Source organism: Triplophysa rosa, linkage group LG8 (genome assembly GCF_024868665.1).
Source record: "Triplophysa rosa linkage group LG8, Trosa_1v2, whole genome shotgun sequence".
Taxonomy (NCBI): Eukaryota; Metazoa; Chordata; class Actinopteri; order Cypriniformes; family Nemacheilidae; genus Triplophysa; species Triplophysa rosa.
The window spans coordinates 20,423,555-20,442,806 of record NC_079897.1 but is presented as its reverse complement, the minus strand read 5'-3'; the positions used below and the strand labels follow the sequence as shown (position 1 = coordinate 20,442,806).

The window sequence follows — 19,252 nt, the reverse complement described above, 5'->3', positions numbered from 1 at the left end:
ACTGTAACTCTAAACCCAAAGCCAGATTATTAGTCAGCCAAGACTGATTATTTTTCTTAATAGCAACATAAACTTATGTCTTACAAATGTAAACAAACAAAAACACTACTTTTTACCATTTCTTTCATCGTTATACATGGAAGCCAGTGTCCTGACGGTTTAAAGTTGTTTGAAATGTCCAATGAGCTGCTACATCATATCGCTGCTGTCCTTCCATGTTTCTCATTTATGATTTTTACTTTTTGTCATAAATCATTATTATCAGTCACCCTTTATGTTTGTCACTGGGATTTGGAAATTAGAATAAAAAGTATTATAAAGTGTTTGTCAACAATTGAATAATTTAAAAAGTAGTGGGAATTTTTCATTTTCTGAAAAACAACGAATCTGGACATCTGAGGTTTCTGAAGGATAGTGACGGTATACAAAACGTCATCGCAATCTTCAACACATCTTCTATGTAATATGCTTGTGTCCACTGCAGAGTTTATATCTCAGCACATGGCCTGGTCTCCCTCTTTGTACATGTTGGGACATGTTTGGACTTGTCTCACTTATCTCTGAGAAGTTTGGGGAAAGCTTGCAGGACGTTCAGAAGGAACAGGTGCTGTGTATTTAATACAGCTCACCAAAAAGTAATGAAACTGTGCTATATTTGTTCCTCTGGGGTTTTGGAAATGTGATTGTGAGACTGTGAGAAGAAAATGGACCTGATGATTGATCATTGTAAGTCTATTTCTTTGTCAATAGATCATTAGTGCAGAGTTATTTACGAGTGATACAGAATAGATTTGGTGAATGTGAACCTCTTTATGGACTTAACTGTTCTTACTTTGCAGCTTGGTAGTGGTCTGTTTAATCTGAGTTTTATGAAGGCAGAAAGTGAAAGCAGAAACAGAAAAGCTAAGACTAGCAGCCAGAACTCAACATAGTTCTTTCATCTCATCTCTCTAGTGACTGATTAATGCAATATCTCACCAAACAGTAACATAGCAACCCGCCCAAAATCTCCTGCTATCAGGAGGAATGGAAAATCAAAGACTGTATCTCTGCAAGGCTTTGTAGGGTTTAGATATTGAGCCACCCAGAGTAAAAACAGAACAGGTACTTTCTGACTTAGCATCTAGCTAAGTTGGTCAGAGACTGTTTCCGACAGGCATGAAAATAATGAATACAATTGTCTCTGTTTTTGCCTCATAGTCAAGTTTTTTTAAAAGAAGGATCTATTTCTGACTACCTGTAGATGTTCAAATGTGCAAGATCACTAAGAACGTTGGTAACAACAACATTATCCCTATTGACTTCCATTGTATGGACAAAAAAACAAATGAGACATTCCTCGGAATATCTTCTTTTGTGTTTCACAGTTGAAAGAGTCATATATTTTTTAACAACACGAGGGTGAATAAATGATGACAGAATTTTCGTTTTTGGTTGAACTATCCCTTTAAAAACAGATTCTATTTGTGAGTGAATGACACATAATGAACCATCTATGATTTGGTTTAGAGTTTTTGAAGTGAGCTTTTTCAATGTGGTACAGAGATCTACTTAGAGACAGAGAGAGTAAACCAGCAGGCTAATATTAGAGGTTACACATTGCTGATGGAGTTTTCATGTTCCCTGCATTTCTCCTTGTTGACAGCACGTGTTTTGAACACAGAGTGTTTTTCGATCTCCCCAAGGTTGTGCACGCAGATAACATTTTTGTATGCTTGTGTTAAAATGAGTGTGAGCGCGACTGAGACCTTGATGTCTATTTGTACACGGGTGGGTCCCCCTGAGGGTGTTACAACTGCTTTGCATGGCATGCATGTTTGTTTTCAATATGCGTTTTGATTATTTGAGAATAGTATCAGAATAGTAAGTACAGATGGCTTTATATGTCCATTTCAGAGTTGTGTAGAGGAGGTTATCTGAGGCAAGGCCTGTATGCAAATGTGCTTACTCTCGCATCACACGTAATGGTGGTGAGGCTTATATGGGCAAATTAGTTTTCCTTTGAGAGAAAATAATTAGTCCTTGAGAGAGAGACAACACGCTGCGTGTCAGAAAACATTTGCATATATTTATTTATATATTTTTGCCTTGTTGTTTTGCTGTTTCCTACGAGTGTGTTGTGGTAAACGTGAGGCGGTGCTTGTATTGTGCTACGTGTTTCTTCGAGTGTGTTTGCCTGGTTGCCCACAATTTTTTCACGTCTCTCTCTCTCTCTCTCTTTCTCCATGTGTGCGTAGTCTGGGCGCCCTGCCAAGTGGAGTGTGTTTTTTGAATGAATACCTGATGAGGCTGCTGAGGCTGCTGAGGCTGACTGGGGGGGGGAGGAGCCGTGCTCTCCAGAGCGCTGTGTGTGTATGTGCGTGTGTGAGGAGCAAGAGAGGGTGGGAGAGGGAGAGAGAGCTGGCAGTCTATTTGCCTTGCATAACATACGCTGTAGCTCTCACACGTAGGGCTAGTGAAACAGCACAGACAAGGGGACTTCCTTTACCCTCGGCCCTGCGAGCGATCGTCAAAGGAGGCGGAGGAGAGTCAGGACTGTGGGAACACTGGACATGGAAGCCAATCTAAATCAGAGGATTGTGTGTGTGACCTGATAGCAGAGCTAAACCTGGACAAAGGACAGCTTGCCAGTGGGTAGAGTGAGTTACACTTCTAGAGCAGGGAGAGAGTTGTTAAAGAAAGGTAAGGTTCCTATTAGAGATATCCAAGCATGATATCATTTGCTTATATTTGTTTATGTTCACTTCTACATACTATTTTCAGCTATTATGTGAATGTATTTCAGTGATTATTATAGCTGTCTACAGGAATCATGCATTGCAGAAATAGTTGCACACGATGTCCATTTATGTGTCAGTCTGTATAATGTGCTCTTTTGCTTATGGGGGGGGGGGGGGGGGGGGGGGGGGGGGGGGGAGTGAGAGTGAGAGAGAGAGAGCAAGCAGAGAAACAGGCTTTAGTCATTGTAAAGGCAGCAACAGCTCTGTTTGGATTCATGTCTAGCTTAGGACTCCCTAGACTGCCTCTTAAAGGTACAGGCACCCGTTTTAAAGGTCGTTAAGTGCAGCGAGGAGCTTCTTATAGACACTACTACAGTGACAAATAAAATCATTCAGCGTGTTTTTTTAAGGACATTAATATGAGTGTTTAATTTTAGAGCTTCTTTGTTTGTATCTGTGTACGTAATCGTCAGTTTCCATCTCAGAGATGACATCATTGAAAAGGTGTCACAGCACCCTGCGAGTGTTTTTATGTTCCTGCATTTACGTTGATATACCGCACATGGAATTAACTTTGTTATGCATACAAAACACATGTATTAATATTACAGCACAGGGTTATTTAGTCAACGGTTTGCGTAAACAAGACATCATCTGTTTATGTATTTTTGTGGGTGTGTTTATTCGTATGACTGTGTTGTGTATTGATCCCATCTAAACTGAAGCGGGATTGCGGAGCATTAGATCTACTGTTAAAAGAACTAGATGGATACTGCAGGTTGTTAATCTTTCTGGCTACTCACGCTATGAGTGAATGTGTGTGTGTGTTTTTTTTTGGGGGGGGGAGTTCTTGCAATAGAAAATCCATCTGTGCTTGACATGGACAATAGATCTATGACACTGGATAGGTCGCTAACAGAAATAAAACAGAAATGAGAAGCACCGCCACTATTGTATGTGTGCAGCGGTATTGGCTTGCAGAAGTAGTTTGGGTTAATTATTTTGAATTGCTTGTGGATTTCACCAGACAAATACAGCATCTAGGACAGGCTTCATGCATGCATAAATAATGTGTTTAAATTAAGCATTTGTGAAATGCTGAAGTACCACTACATATACATACTGTATGATATATTCAGCAAGCTGTTTCGTAATGGCAAGTGCTGTAGTACACATTAGAAACACAAATGCCATTGCAAATAATAAATTCAAGATTTTATGATCTGTCAAGGGATTGTGATATTGTGCTGTGTTTTGCGAGTTGCCATCCTATTAAAACAATTATTATTAGGTTATTGGCAAACAATATCATCTGTCTGCATTGTCAGTGTTTATGTTTTTCATCCGGTTTAAACCCCTTATATTGCAACATTTCATAAGCATGTTTCTTACGGATGCTTCTGAATGCATGAAATGATATAGCTGAATGCAACAATATGTATGTACAGTGTTATTGTTAACACACTGTGTGCACTATAATTCTATTGTTCTCTCATATGTGCGCTCTCTGCACCAAATCACATATGCATAAGTGCGTGTTAGTCGAAGGGATATGCTGCTGATGTTCGCGTGTGTATTGTGCTCTGTGTACAATAGACCAAGCCATTTAATGGTTGTGTGTGGTGTAAGCTGTAGCAGAGGAAAGTAGGACAGTGATTGGTGCAGATCTACTGTGGTGAAGAGATATCTCCCTCCCTCTTTCTCTCTCTCTCTTGCTCTCTCTCTCGCTCTTCCTTCTCCACAGTTATACTCTAACTCAATAACCACGTTTGCTTGCAGGCAGAGCTCAATGTGGGTCAGGAGAGCCTGTGTTTTCTATCTCTCTCTCTCACTGTCTGTCTATGCCTGTCTCTCTCTCTCTTCCTTTGTCTTTTTCGTGTCCACACACTCTCGCCGCATGCTAACCTCATACATGTATATAGACTAACTGAATTTATATGCAAACATTATGTGTTTGATGCATGTAGATACATATATTTAGCTCTTGATCAAATAGTGTTAGCACAAGCATCACAAAAATGCAAGGCCTTGTTGCAGGATCAAAATTAGATGTTTTCTTTCTAAATGCATAAATGGTGGTTTACGTTGCCCAACCATAGAAAATCAAAAGGAGGTCTCTCAGGTATTCCTGTGGGTTTGTCAGAGGGGTCATGGTTTGGTCGTGTTGGCTGGGCAAGTTAGCCTCTGCTGGTAGAGGATGTTATTACACCATAGTGCTTCCAAAAAGCATATTTTCTTCATTGACAACTATCAGTGGTTTATTTTGATGAAATGTTGTAATTTCATTATAATTATACGGACTGTTTATAATGAAATAGCTTAAATTTCAAACCATTTATACAGCGCAGCTGCCATCTCAAAATATTTTCTTATTTGTCACTTATAACCGAATGAATGTTAAAGGGATGGTATTGTAATTGTTTCATCATTTATTTACCCTCTTGTCATTCCGCACCTGTATGAATTTCCTTCTTCTGCAGAATACAAGAGAAGATATTTTGAAGAACGTTGGTGACCAAACAACATTGGACCCCATTGACTGCTATTGTATGGACTCAAAACAACAGAGACATTTCTCAGATCTTCCTATATTTTCTATAGACAAAAGAGTCATACACAGATTTTAAACTACATGAGGGTGAATAAATGATGACAGAATATTTGAATATATGCTGTCATGTAACTGTTGTGTTTCTGTATGTCTGGTGCAGGTTAGGACCAATAACCGCAAAAGATGATTCCACATGAAGCCCCTGTATTCCTTTATCAGAAGAGATATGACAATGGCCAAGACTGTGATCAAACAGGAGCAAAGCTGTAGAACAATGAAAATCTTGACAACTGAGTTCTACTTTAACACATCCTGATCAAGACGTGTCGTTAAAATACGGGAAAAGCTCCAAGACCATGAAGTCTAACCAGGAGCGCAGTAATGAGTGCCTTCCGCCAAAGAAGCGGGAGATCCTAGCTCTAGAAGAGAAGCAGGTGCTGGTGTCAGCTGCTGTAAGTGAGAGCCAGAGTGGAGAGAATTTGGCTTGGCTAGCTAGCGTTGCTACCATGGCTAGCATGGCCCACATCCCCAACAATGCAGGCAGTAACATTGCTGAGCCTGACAGCCCCCCACCATCAAATAAACCTCTCACTGTGGTGACAGAATATCCTCCAACGACCACATCTGCTGGGTTTTCCAGTTTTTCCAGTAGCTCCACATACAGAGGAGTCTTTTCTGGGCCTACGGTGCTAACAGCCAATCCTGCTGTTCTCTCCACTAGCCTTCCTCAAACCATAGGCTCCGTCCAGTATACACAACTTCCCCCCAATCTCCAGCTCATAGGCCCCTATACAAGTTACATTTCTTCTCAGATTGTACCATCCACAACCAGTCAAATACAGCCACGGAGGACACCCCACGAGGTCTTGGCCACCACAGCCGTCATCTCCCAAGCTTCCAGCATCGATTCACACAGTCAACATGTAATTTCCGCTGGTCCAAATGTTTCACATAGTCAATGCATCCAGGTGGAGAGTGCCCCGCTGGGTTTAACAGTTTCTTCCCCTACTGCTCAGTTGCCTCTTCAAATCCATCCACACTCTGCTGTTCTTGCCCCTCATGGCTTGGCTCTCGCCCCCTCCCAAGTGGTGCTACACTACACTGATGGCTTCATTGCAAAGCAACCAGACTCCCATCCCAGAGAGCTGCAGAATGGTGCCCTTGGAGAGGTTACTGTGGTCAAAAACACTACTACTATGGCCAAAGGAATCTCCAGCCAACCAGAGGCTCACCAGAACCACAAGCAAAATCACAACTTGGGCCTCCAGACCCAAGCTCAGGTTCTGTTCCCGGCAGACTACAGGTCTCATGACAGAGCAGGCCTGCAGACATCGGTGATGTTGGTATCCAGTAGCCACCTTGCAGCAAGCAGTAACTCAGAGCTCCAAAGCATTTTGGGTAATGAGCATTCATCTTTGCAGCTTACTGAGAGAGGAGGCATTTGCCTAGGCAAGCCGATGACCAGAGTGTCTGCTCTTGCATCCTTAGACAACCAGGTATCTCCAGCCTCCAGAATCTCCCCGCACACACTCCTACAGGCTCCTCACAACACTCCTCAACAGGAGCTCCCAACCGGCCTTTACTCTGCCACGCAGCTCCCAATCATTGGCTACATCACTAGTTCTGCTAGTGGGGCCCAGCAAGCAGTGGCTGGTTACCAGAGCAACCTGCCCCAGCACGTGGTGATCTCAGGCAGCCCTTCCCTACTCATTCCAGTGAGTGCCACTAACATCAATCCATCTACCGCTGAACCCGAGGTCACCCGCTGTTCTGTCATCCCCAGCATAGCCAATACATCAACAGCTCTGCATCAGTCCTTCATCAATACAGCCGCACCTGCAGCCGCAGTCCTGCCTAATGGGAAAGACATCACAGGGTCTGGTGCAAGTCACGCACCCTGTGGCATTCAAAGTCCGACCCAAATACAGTTGCCTGTTCTTTCAGCAAGTGTAGTGAGATCTCCAGTTCCCATAACACCTCCAGCATCCACGAGTCCTCACAGCTCTCCGTCATCACCATCAGTGGGCCTTCCACCGTTTTTCATGAAGGGCTCTATTATCCAATTGGCGGATGGCGAGCTGAAGCGTGTGGAGGATTTGCGGACAGAGGACTTTGTACAGAGTGCAGAGGTGAGCGGAGAGCTGAAAATCGACTCTAGCACTGTGGAGCGCATAGAGTGCAGCCGTACACCCAATGCTGTTATCATACAATTCTCAGTGGGGGAAAACAGGGCACAGGTGAGTCAGTTACTTTTGAGTCACGATGCTTTTTGAGTTAAGATTTTCTTGTAGCTCTTGCTAGAACTTGGCACAAGCAATCCTAAGGTCATGGGTTTGATTCCCATAGAATTCACTTTAAGAAGTTAAGTTTATTAAAAAAATTCTTTTTTCGTTTTAGGTGTGTGTAGAAGTACTGGTGGAATATCCTTTCTTTGTGTTTGGTCAAGGTTGGTCGTCCTGTTGCCCTGACCGCACCACCCAGTTGCTAGCGCTGTCTTGTGCCAAACTCTCTGTTGGTGATGTTTGTATCTCTCTCACTCTTAAAAGCTTAAAAAACAGCATTCAAAAGAAAGATTACTTTTCGGACTCTGTGATGAAACACAACAGCTCTCATCTAAAAGCAGCCAAAAGTAATGGGCCAACTTACGATAGACCAACCCAGATGGAGAGTCATAAGAGGGGATGTAAACTTACATCAGGAGAGGAGAACAGTTTTGTAGGAACACTGGCCGAGGCTTCCAACCCTGGAAACGTTTTGACCCTCTCAAAGAATGGTGGCGTAAGCCCTCAGACAATGGTGAACCACCAGGACCAGGCAGTAGAAACATACACATCTGGTGCTGACAGAGCAGTTAGCCGCAAGAGGAGATGGTCTGCCCCAGAGAGAGGGGAAGTGACGAAGTCACAGGAGGACCCTCAGATTTTACCCAAATTTTCCTTTCTCCCACACCAGGTGAAGGTCAGCATTGAGGGCCACTCCAGAACAGGTTCCTGAGGGGCCTCTGAACAACACAGAGCAGTGGTGGGGAGCAAGTTGGTCACTTACAACCAAGACGTACAATTATAGCCTTACTCAACTAATCCAGACTTCAAGAGATGACAGTTTTGATTAATTGAATAAAATGTTTTTGCTTGGTGTCCAAGAAAATGCTTTGCTTCAACTACACAGACCCACAAAACGTTCCCCATTACTGCTATAGACCCACAATCAAAAAGGGACAAGATTCACATTTTGCTTTCCTGTGACATTCGTATCCAGGTTACTGTAATGTTCATTTTACACAAGAAAATGTGTGATTATTGGAGTTGTGTCAAACTTTTTTAATCAGCTTTACAATTTTGGGTTGTAGATTTTAGGTTTGTGAGTATTGCCAGTTCAATTTTCTCAGCCTGCTGTGTGTTTTGTGTTTAGTCTCTTGTTAGGTATACTAAATTCATTCATAATCAGGGCCCTGGATGAGGACTGTTACAAGGATTTATGGCAAAAGGGTAACAGTGAGATAAATTATTTGTGTGAGTATGATCATGAGTGCATTTTGGTGAGCGATGAGTATTATTATCTCGACAGAAGGCACCTTCCAATTGTTACCATCCCAAATAGACCAAGGTCAAGTATAGCATGAATATACAACATTGAATGTTCAATGATTTAGTTTTGTTTGAAATCAACAGTTGTTAGTCTTCTAGATATGCAATACTGAGCTTTCACATACCTCACATATGCATTTAACAGATTTCCCAATCAGAAGGCCTGATCAAATCTGTGATTTCAGTTGTGAGTGAGAAAGCCTTGGAGAAATCTTCACATTGTCAATATGTCTATAAGAGAAGTTTCCACTCAAGTCAGAATATTAGCACTTTAAAGAAAGGGAAGTGAATGAATGAAGGAAACATTCCCACCTCTGTTTTGTAACTATAGCGACAGACAGTTTTGAGTACTGTTAGTCATTTTGTGCATTACAACCTTTTAGGTGAAATGCACTGCTCATTTAGATGTTTTTTTTTAGTAATAATAATGTCTTTTTAAGTATTTTGGGCCTTACTTAATCCAGCTGCAATAATGAACGCTCTCTTTAGGACACAACAACAAATAAATATTTTGGTAGCATCCTTTGAAATCTGACCTGTTTTAGGAAACTGAATAAATCTATTAAAGTTCCCATAAAACCATACAGATCAAATGCAGGATCAAATTTAACATTACACTAGTATGTTCTGTTTCATGCTATCTAAATCTCAAGATTTATTTGACATAGGATAAAAAAAGAGCCTGTGAAGGAGATGGAAGAACAGTCTGTACAATATGTTGTACTGTTGTCAATATTTCTACCATTGAAAATATGTTGAAAATACATTTCTAAATGTTTTTAGCGGACAAAACAAACCACAGTCACAACCTCATATTTGTTTGTATCAAATTAGGTCTATCAGCCTAATGTAGGTCATTGTAAGATTTTACAGTACATTACACATTTTGGTTTCTTTACACTTAGCAGTTTGTCAAGAGTGGCATAAAATGCTTCACTGTACCCACCCACAGAGTTACTCTAAATACAAACAAACAAACGTGACAACCCAAATGCTGAATGTTAAATAACTATTTTTAAATTTTAGCATCTATTTTCTTTACTTCTTGATCTTTGCTGTGCTGTTCATATTAAACAAGAAATTTGTTGAATACATTCGCAATTACAGATAAGGTTAAAAACTATTTTAAATGATGGATATAATTGCTATATTCCATAAATATAATTAAAAGCCTTATGGAATTGTTTTCAGATGCTTTTTGTGCGTGAAACAACTTTTCTGACTGTTTAATAAACTTAAGTGCTGTTATACAGTCAGAAAAAGTATTGGAATACATATATTTTTTTGCGATTTGCACAAGTAGAAATATTAAAGTAGATTAAAGCCAATGGAGACTTCATATTGCCAGCTCTGTGGTTCATCTAAATGCTATACATTCTGATATGTGTGGTTGTCAACAGAAGTCACATTAAGGCATTGTTGTGTGTCAAGAGTAACATTCAGATGGAATCACAATAGACCTCATATAGTAGAAGTTATGCACGATTGCACATTCATTCCTATTTGGATAGGTTTATGCACTTTTGAAGAGAGAGGACAATGAAAGAGAGACATTAAAAGTATGGTTGATCGGCAGCCAGCATTTACATGCAGCTACAATATGTTCAATGCAGTCTATTGTAATGGTGATATTAGTAAGGCAGTAAAAAGCTCCGCGTTTCGATACAATAGACTAGAAACAATTACGAAAGTGTCTGTGTGTCTGGATTGTTCTTTGCTTCATATGTACTATTGTTCTCTCTCTCTTTTCCCTTTGTAGCTATGTACATTTAAATCTCTGTGGAGAACTTCATTAATAATAGTCAGGTTTTTTTATTTTTCGACCTGACAATAGCCATTTATTGTTTATCTAGGCTACATCGAATATATTATTAAGATGAATGTCAACCACTTGAAGGCATAAAGGCATTACAGAGAATTATACCATTGTCAAACTGCATTCTCAGGTTGAGAAACTGGCCCAAGGACTGTTTTTGTTCCTGTATTCGTTTTTGCAAGAACCATTCAGAGTTACGTATGAAACTGAGCTGGAGTTCACTTTGGCCCCAGTGCTGTGATTCATGGGAACTAACTGGATGACTATTGCTCCCTCTACAGCCCATCACTGTACATGCACCCAATGTATAAAAAAAGCATGACAAGTTGTGAATGTAGCTCATGCGCTTGCTTCGAAAATGTGTTCGTATGGAAAATGCAACATTCTGTTGTATGTACAATGCTGGGCATCAACGATATGGATTTTTTGTAATATATATCCAAAGACAGTCAGAATTTTGCTGTATGCAAATGCCTCAATGATGTATAGCCAGGAATAGTTCTAGCAATAGCACAAGGCCTCATTATGGGTTGGGAGACCAAACTTGACGTCTAGATATCGACCTACTCAGAACACATGCAGTCACTGATCTCGTTGTTTCCGTTTTGAATATTGTCGTTCTGGGATAGATCTTTTACCTCCCGTTAAACCTCAATCGCCGGAGAGACACCTTAAAAAATAGCACATAACTGATTTCTTGTTTACTTATATATTCAGTGTAAAGTACTATATTTGTGTGACTCGTTGTACCTGTGATATTTTTCTCATTCTTTGGAAAGCTCCTTTTGTACAAACTGACAAAAAGCAATGATGACAAAAGTCACCCTCAACTTTTCTAACTGTGCCGTGTTTATGTGAACAGAGCATCCAGGACTGTTCCGTGGAGTCAGTGGACATTTCTTTGGTGGTGCTTGCAAGTTTTTGTAGTTAGAGCTGTTTTGATTTTTATGAAATGGAAGGGAACATTGGACTCGACTTTTGGCAATTATATCCAGTTCAATGACTTCCTGTATAGTACAAATCTATTGTATCTGTATAATCACTCGAATAAAATACTGTGCCAATTTTAGCTGCCTCTTTCATTTGATGCACCCCGACTTGGCTTTGGATGATATGGATATATACTTTAATCATTCAATCTCACAGATAAGATTCTGCTAGAACCCTGACATGCTGATTATACAATTTGTATTCATCCTTTATACATACACAAAGGCAAAGTGCCAAAAGGTTGACAGAGTGACTCTCAATAAAATGACTGGCCCATGTCACAGTGATAGAACCGAGCATAAAGATAAGAGCACTCCTGAGACACTAACCTACTGGCAGACTGATGTCTTACATAAACCCCCAGCCACCCCTCTATGACATAACCACTGAACACACAATTCAAAAGCAGTGAGCTACCTGAGGTCTCAAAGTATAGCTTCGCACAAAAATGCCTTATGAACTTTTGCCTGTAGGTTTGTCTGAGGCTATAGTCTACGCATAGTAGATCTATTTACAGAGCACATTTTGCACAGTGTTCCAGTCACTTAACAGAACCTCCCACCATAGTACAGTTAAGGGGCCGTAAATTTACATTTTCTAAACAATTACTTCACAAATTATAATCTAACTAAAAATTATTCTATCAATTGCTAACTGTGTGCCATTTATAAATAATTTTAATCCAAATTATTATAAATAACATCTATTTATAGATTTTTTTATACAGTATATTTAAGAAATCTGGCAAATGGCAATGACCTATAAAGAAACTGTATGTGCTACTGTATAAAGTGTTTTATAATTTTTTTAGTAAAAAAATTCTCAAATGCATACAAATGTTAAACCCAATGCTTGATAATTGTTCTTTTCAAGACTGTCCAGAGTCATGATAAAATGCAGGTATAACCTTTGCCATCAACACGTCAGTCACTACATGTCTGTAAAGTAACACATATGAGTACAATTACACATACAGTATATCAGTACAGTACGTGCAAACATGTCTCAATATTACATTCAACAGGAGTTTACTGTACAGTAAAGCTCTGACACAATAACATTTGTGTGGACTTAGTACTTGTTAGAGGAAAAACATCTTTACAGCTCTTGTGTCATACTAATAATGTCGAAGCTCATAGTTTATAATTGTTGATAACAAGGTTTGCTCGTAATATAATTTGTTAAAGATCACATTTATAATAAAATAATACATCTATTTACAAATGGGCCATGCCAAAAAGGGCATGTATGGCTTTCCACTCTGTATGAATTAGGGTGCAAATAAAAGGCATGGAAAGGTGTGACAGACAGGTAAGATTTAACAAACCGACCAACAAATAAGGCTTGTATAAACACATGAAGACTAGCCCCAGGGCAAGAACAACTTCCTGGTGTTTAATAGCCTTTTATTTTATAGCAAAAAGGATATGATCATTTCAAATGTGTTTTTGAATACTGCAGCAGGGTTAATAGAATTTCTTTCGAAATGTACTGAAATGTATTTTTGACGTTTTTTAAAACAAAACTGTAAACGTTCATAGTGTATAACGCATCACATATATACACCTGTAAAATCCCTTTTTGCTAAAAGATATGTGGAGTGTTAACTGTACATGTGTAGTTACTTTGCATTTTGAATTTGCAACATAGTCAACTTTTAAATGTTTGCTAAAATCTTAAAATAAATAGGAATAAATCATCGATTTAAGAAAAAGCATATAAAATATATAACTGTACGTATGCTATTTTGTGGTTCACAGTATAATGACAGTAGTTACATTTGAACACAACAGTGCTATATTCTACATTATATCTAACAAAATAAATCTTTATGCATTTTACAGTATGTCTGAAAATGACAGCGAGATTAAAGGGATAGTTCACCCAAAAATGAAAAGCCTGTCATCAATCCCTCAGGTTGTTCCAAACCTGAAAAAATGTCTTTGTTCAGTCATTATTCCTGAGGTACCGACAGTCAGCCTCACTCAATACAGTTAAGCTGACTATATCGAATATGTAATCATAACATTTCTTCTATATTTTTAAAATAGTCTGTGGCCAAGTGTACTGTCCATGTGCAAGAGTTATTTGTTTTACATTTGGCAGGTCTTTTCTTCATAGCTAATCCTCTGAGGTGGCAGTCCCTCTGGGCGGACTGTAGGCAGTTTTGACCTCTGCCAGGGAAAGCAGACTGGCACAGGTGGGTAAATAGATGTGCTGAACACGGTCCACTACTGAGCGACACACTGGGCAATACTGATAAAAAAAATAGAGCAAAATATAAATATTTAATCTGCCGTAGTCATGCTAAACTTTCAAAAAGGCAATGTGCTATTTCAACTTTTCAGTTATAGCTGACTATTTTATGTACTACTGATAAAACACTATGATGTCAGTGGGTGACAGGGTCATAAGCTGAATATGGAGACTTTCTGACTATGAAGATCTTTAGCCTTTAACAAACACTAATGGTTGATGACACATCAAGAAATATATCAGGAGGGTAACCAGAGGGTAAACTGTATGTACTTTTAATTATTAACTTAACAATTTAGCACAAGTATGAAAACGTATTTCATTTCATATTTAAAGACACACAGTATCTTGATATCAATCCTGTTCTCTATAAAAGCGCCCCTATTTTTGAACATATTATTGATTTCGAAAACAAGTTCAGAACATAAATGTCAAGTGTGTTAGCTTTCAAATGATGCATAGTTTGTGATAGTTGATTGAATAATAATGTAAAACAAAGGTAATAAAAATGCAGACACAATACAAAATTCCTTTTCCATGGGCCCTGTGCATGTTAAGGCGTTAAAAATGCCATATACATCAAGAAATGTAAAGAAAAAAGTATTGTGGTTCATTAATATGTTTATGAGTTGTGTAGATCAGCATGGGAACAATATTAATACATTCTTTAGGCATTTCCTATAGTTTGTGTAATAGTTAAACAATAATCACCTGGAGTTGGCCGGCACAGTTGTAGCAGCAGAACATATGCCCACAAGGACAGAACGCAGCATTGATCTCTTGTTCGCAGCACAGAGCGCAGGTCAGGGCCTCTCGCAGCCTTTGGAGCTTCTCCCTCAGAACGTGAGTTTCTCTGCAGCTGACACATGTCCTCTCTTCTCTCTCAGCCCGCAGTGAGGGACAGGGTCCGCAGACATCTCTCGGGCCCCCACATCCTGTGACAGCCATGCCTGCATTGAACAGGGCACGCCGGGCACGGTCGTACACTTCCTTGGATGTGCGCTGGATATCGAAGATGTACCTTTTACCGAGATCAATGCTTTCGTTGAGGAAGAGGGAGGCCAGGTGACCCTTGAAGTCACGACTATATTGCATCTTCACTGTGCTCATTACCGTATCACACCTGAGGAGTAAAGTTGCATCATTTGAGTTATTTAAAAGAAAAAAATAACTCAAATCATTGAAAGAATTGTTTACTTTATGAAGTGTGTGTAAAACACCCAGTTAAAGTGTAAGGTTCACCCAAAAGTAAAAATTCTGTCATCATTTATTTACCCTCATGTCATTTCAAACCTGTATGACTTTCTTTCTTCCGCAGACCACAACAGAAGATATTTTGAAAATTGTTGTTAACCGGCACCTATTCACTTGCTTTGGTTTTGTGTCGATACAATAGAAGTGAATGGGGGCCAGTGCTGTTCGCTTACCAACTTTCTTCAAAATATCTTTTGTGTTCTGCGGAAGAAAGAAAGCCATACAGGTTTGAAATGACAAGAGGGTGAGTCAATGATGACAGAATTTTCATTTTTGGCAGAACGATCACTTTAAGGCTGATTAAATTCCAGTAATATACACCTGTAGAAGGCATGGATCTCAGTAATAGCACGATATAATCCATTGGCAGCATTGGTGCTGATGAACTTAAATAGATGTACCGCACTGTCCCCTTTGTCTTTGGTGATGGTGACATATACGTTCTTTCCAGACTGAGTGGCCATTTGAATGACTGGGTATATGAGTCTGAAAGGAAAAAAAGATCATTTTATCAAATTGCATGAAACATATTTCTGAATGAGCCACTTGTATGATGCTTGCTATCAAATATTTGTACCTGTCAACAGGAGTGAAATCTGTTTTGCAGATGAACAGGCCCTCTGGTCCAACGCCAATGAGCAGCTCCTGTCCTTCAGAGTCATGGGCAGAGTGCCACTCCACACCATAGTTGCCGAGAGAGGAAACCAGCTGCAGGGCTTGATATTCCGCTGAAGTCTGACTAACACCCTCCCATTCTTTATGCCTCTTGTAAATGCTAGAAAAACAATAAAGACAACGTTTATTCCACAAAACAAAACAAACCTTATCTGTACGATTGTTATTCAAAAAGAGAATTCCAAAGAACTCCAAATGTTCTTACTTGTTGATGGTGTCATGACTTGGGTCTTGACCATAGATCTGGGAGTACTTCGGTGTGTTATGGTTGCAATCTCCAAACTCTGCTTGAGCCAACAGCGCGGAGAGCTCTATTGCCTGTTCCCTGTCCAACTGCAAGCTTCCTTTGAAAAGTTCCTCTTTCACATGCATCAGAAACAAATGTCTGCAGAGAAACATTACATACAAAACCTGTTAAAGGGATAGTTCACTCAAAAATGAAAACTGTCATCATTTACTCACCTCTTGTCATTTCAAACATGTATGACTTTCTTTCTTCTGCACTACATAAAAGAAGATATTTTGAAGAATGTTGTTAACCGAACAACGGCGGTACCCATTCACTTCTATTGCACAGACACAAAACCAATGCAAGTCAATAGGTACCGGCGTTGTTCGGTTACCAACATTCTGCAAAATTCTATGTTCTTCACATTGTTCTTCTATGTTCTGCCAAGGAAAGAAAGCCATACAGGTTTGAAATGACAAGAGGGTGAGTAAATGATAAAACCATCTAGCATCTAAACCTTAAAAATCAGTTTTACTATTCCAAATATTTTAATACACCTAACACGTTCTAATCTAACATTCAGCTCCATCACACACTGTATAGTCGATTTTTCTTTGTAAACAAACGTCTTTTTTCAAAAATGTGCTGCGTGTCATCAGTACAAGCTAAATATAGAACCCTACTTGTGTGACTCAATGAGAGTAAACTTTCGCAACTCCACCACAGCTGAACACAATGATGGCACAAATGAAAAGACATATTCAGGCAAGCCACATACAGTACGTTCACAGTACAGTATAACCTTGGTGCTACTGAGATGAGTACTGTAAACACATAATAATAATTCATAATAGGTCATAAAAATAAGAATATTATTTAACACCAACAAAATGTATTGTGATGTAGGCTTTTTTAATCACATTGTAATATGCAGACTCAGTTGTTGTGTCACAGCACACTTTGTTTCATGCACAATCTACATCTACAGTACCTTTGAAAAAAGCAGGCTTGAAGCCAGGGTAACTCATTGAACTAAACCCGGTGAACTGGAGTAACAGAAGCAGACTTGTGACATTTGGCACATATTTCTATGCTGTACCTCAACATAAATCACTTGTGCAGCCTAATACATTCACACAATATATATATATATATATATATATATATATAAACATAGATCAAACATAAATATTGCTAAATGATGAATGAATCATAAAAAGTTACCTCATTTACTAAAAAACAGGTTGTAAAACATTAACCTTGTTTTAACAATGGCTACAGCCTCCATAATGACTATTTGTTTGCATTATTGAATGTGGTGTAAAAAGACAGATAAGTACAATAGAAAAGAATAACAAAGGCTGACTGACAGCATAAGGCTGTATAACATTATGTAAGAGGTGGAATCACATTACAACGTGTTTCAACTCAAAAACAGCCAGGCATACTGACACCTCCCACCCCCAACCGCCAAACCAACAGCACTCATCCAACGTGACCAAACCGCTCCACTACACTAGAACACACACTGGAACAAAGGGTTACATTTCTGAAACTTGATGGCTCAAAATGAAACAGATCCTGACATGCATATACAAACGCATGTGCCACATGCGAACACTTGCACACACCACGTCGCTTAAATTGCCTCCAGACAACAATTTGTTACCCTATTGTGTGGAAATACAAAAGGCACTCCTTATCTGAAAGCATGCCAGCTTCAAGAACAAACACGCAGCTCTGTTAACTCCCTGCCACCGAATCAGACCAGAGACATTATAGGAAAGATGCATGTAGATGTGGGTCAAAGGTAAAAAGACAAAACTGCACCGCACTGCTGGGACATCTGTGTAACATACTTCCTGTTTGCGCTCATGAGAAAAACAAATGGAAAAAAAAAACAGAACGATTACCCGCGTGCCTCATGATCTTCAGAGAACTGCTTACTCAAACAACTTTACAGACACAGACCATCTCGTTGTTGTTTTTTTTAGCATAGACAAAATAAAGTTTTCATTATGATGCATATGGATGGACTAGGGGTTGTGAACGAAAATATTGTATGTTCACTGAAATATAACTTTACCTTGTTTGTTCTTGCAGAATTAGATGGGGCTCAACGAAGAACTTCACTCGCAGCTTCAGTTTGCAGGGAGACAGGTTGTCTACTTGTTGAGATATCCTGTTTCTGAGATTCAGCCACAAGATCTCTCCCTTTGTACCAGTGAACTGGAGTCCAAAATAATCCACCTCTATGATTCCCATTTTCTGGCATACCTTAAAAATAAAAGTCAACAAATACAAAAACACTAAAATAATTTCTGGATGCACGCATGTGTGCTCTCATCTGAATAAGATATTTGGGCACTTTTACTCTCTTTTTACATTTAAAAGGTATTGCATTAGCCTACATAAAAGGGAGGTTCAAGTCAAGTGGCAATGTGGTGTGACAGCACAGAACCATCTTTTTATTAATTCGGTTGTATATAAATAAATACACAAAAGAAACCAACATTTTCTTAAGACGTGATCTACTTGCAATTGTAACAAAAAATCCAAATGCATTTATTCATTATAAACAACAAATTAAGTATTAACCACACCAACTTTTTGTTGGATTAGGTTATTTTGCATGACAGTAATTGTGATACCGTATTTTTGCAGGTAAGTTAAGTTAATAATGAGAATTAATGTGAACTGTGAAAGAACTTTTGAACACCAAACTTCTGAATTCGTGTTGCTCACCTTATTAAGAATTTCTTCTCCATTTGCTTTTGGATCCGCCTCCACTTCCAGAACAATGGAGTCCGGACGAGTAATGTGGAATAACATAATGACTACAGTTATTGTTTCACAAGCTGTATATCGCTGAAAAATTCCGCTGGCTCGCACCCCATTGGAAAACCAGCGGGAGAAGGTTTATGAAGCTCTTGTCCTGTAAAGCTCCGCCCCTTATAGTGGACGAATCATTCTATTTAATCGATTCCTTTTTAAGGATTTGGTCGAGCCGATTCGCGCATCGTTTGCAAATCACTCGACTGTAATAACGTTGTTTAGGAGTAAACCGCGATGTAGGACGAAAAAAATAAACACTTTTCTAGTATCAGCACAATGTCGAGTGGGGGTTTCTGGGGACGCTACCGAGGGACAACCCACTGATTCACTGAACCGTTC

General features: G+C 39.4%; 2 protein-coding genes across 4 annotated transcripts; one reads left to right on the top strand and one right to left on the bottom strand.

Moving 5' to 3' along the window:
• The first annotated feature begins 2,324 nt into the window (after positions 1–2,324).
• atxn1b (ataxin 1b) lies at positions 2,325–11,771 on the top strand. 2 transcript variants are annotated; one of them, XM_057340484.1, is made up of 4 exons: positions 2,325–2,682; positions 5,201–5,267; positions 5,432–7,508; positions 7,669–11,771. In XM_057340484.1, the coding sequence occupies exons 3-4, from the start codon at positions 5,628–5,630 to the stop codon at positions 8,263–8,265; spliced, it is 2,478 nt and encodes an 825-aa protein (XP_057196467.1). In that variant the 5' UTR covers positions 2,325–2,682; positions 5,201–5,267; positions 5,432–5,627; the 3' UTR covers positions 8,266–11,771. The 2 variants fall into 2 exon arrangements, with proteins under 2 accessions (XP_057196467.1, XP_057196466.1); XM_057340483.1 differs by lacking the exon at positions 5,201–5,267.
• Positions 11,772–12,458: 687 nt separating this feature from the next.
• mylipb (myosin regulatory light chain interacting protein b) lies at positions 12,459–19,020 on the bottom strand. 2 transcript variants are annotated; one of them, XM_057340189.1, is made up of 7 exons: positions 18,824–19,020; positions 18,165–18,355; positions 16,055–16,234; positions 15,752–15,949; positions 15,496–15,660; positions 14,632–15,043; positions 12,459–13,920 (listed from the first exon to the last, which is right to left on the bottom strand). In XM_057340189.1, the coding sequence occupies exons 1-7, from the start codon at positions 18,908–18,910 to the stop codon at positions 13,786–13,788; spliced, it is 1,368 nt and encodes a 455-aa protein (XP_057196172.1). In that variant the 5' UTR covers positions 18,911–19,020; the 3' UTR covers positions 12,459–13,785. The 2 variants fall into 2 exon arrangements, with proteins under 2 accessions (XP_057196172.1, XP_057196173.1); XM_057340190.1 differs by lacking the exons at positions 18,165–18,355; positions 18,824–19,020 and adding an exon at positions 17,748–17,934.
• Positions 19,021–19,252: the final 232 nt, after the last annotated feature.

What these genes read in the sequence shown, in the direction of transcription:
- atxn1b (XM_057340483.1), top strand. Translation starts at nt 5,628, where the DNA reads ATGAAGTCTAACCAGGAGCGCAGTAATGAGTGCCTTCCGCCAAAGAAG. An exon ending in TGGGGGAAAACAGGGCACAG is followed by an intron (nt 7,509 to 7,668) that starts GTGAGTCAGTTA and finishes TTTTCGTTTTAG; the next exon opens with GTGTGTGTAGAAGTACTGGT.
- mylipb (XM_057340189.1), bottom strand. Translation starts at nt 18,910, where the DNA reads ATGTTATTCCACATTACTCGTCCGGACTCCATTGTTCTGGAAGTGGAG. An exon ending in GATTTCACTCCTGTTGACAG is followed by an intron (nt 15,661 to 15,751) that starts GTACAAATATTT and finishes TTTTCCTTTCAG; the next exon opens with ACTCATATACCCAGTCATTC. An exon ending in GAGATCCATGCCTTCTACAG is followed by an intron (nt 15,044 to 15,495) that starts GTGTATATTACT and finishes TTTACTCCTCAG; the next exon opens with GTGTGATACGGTAATGAGCA.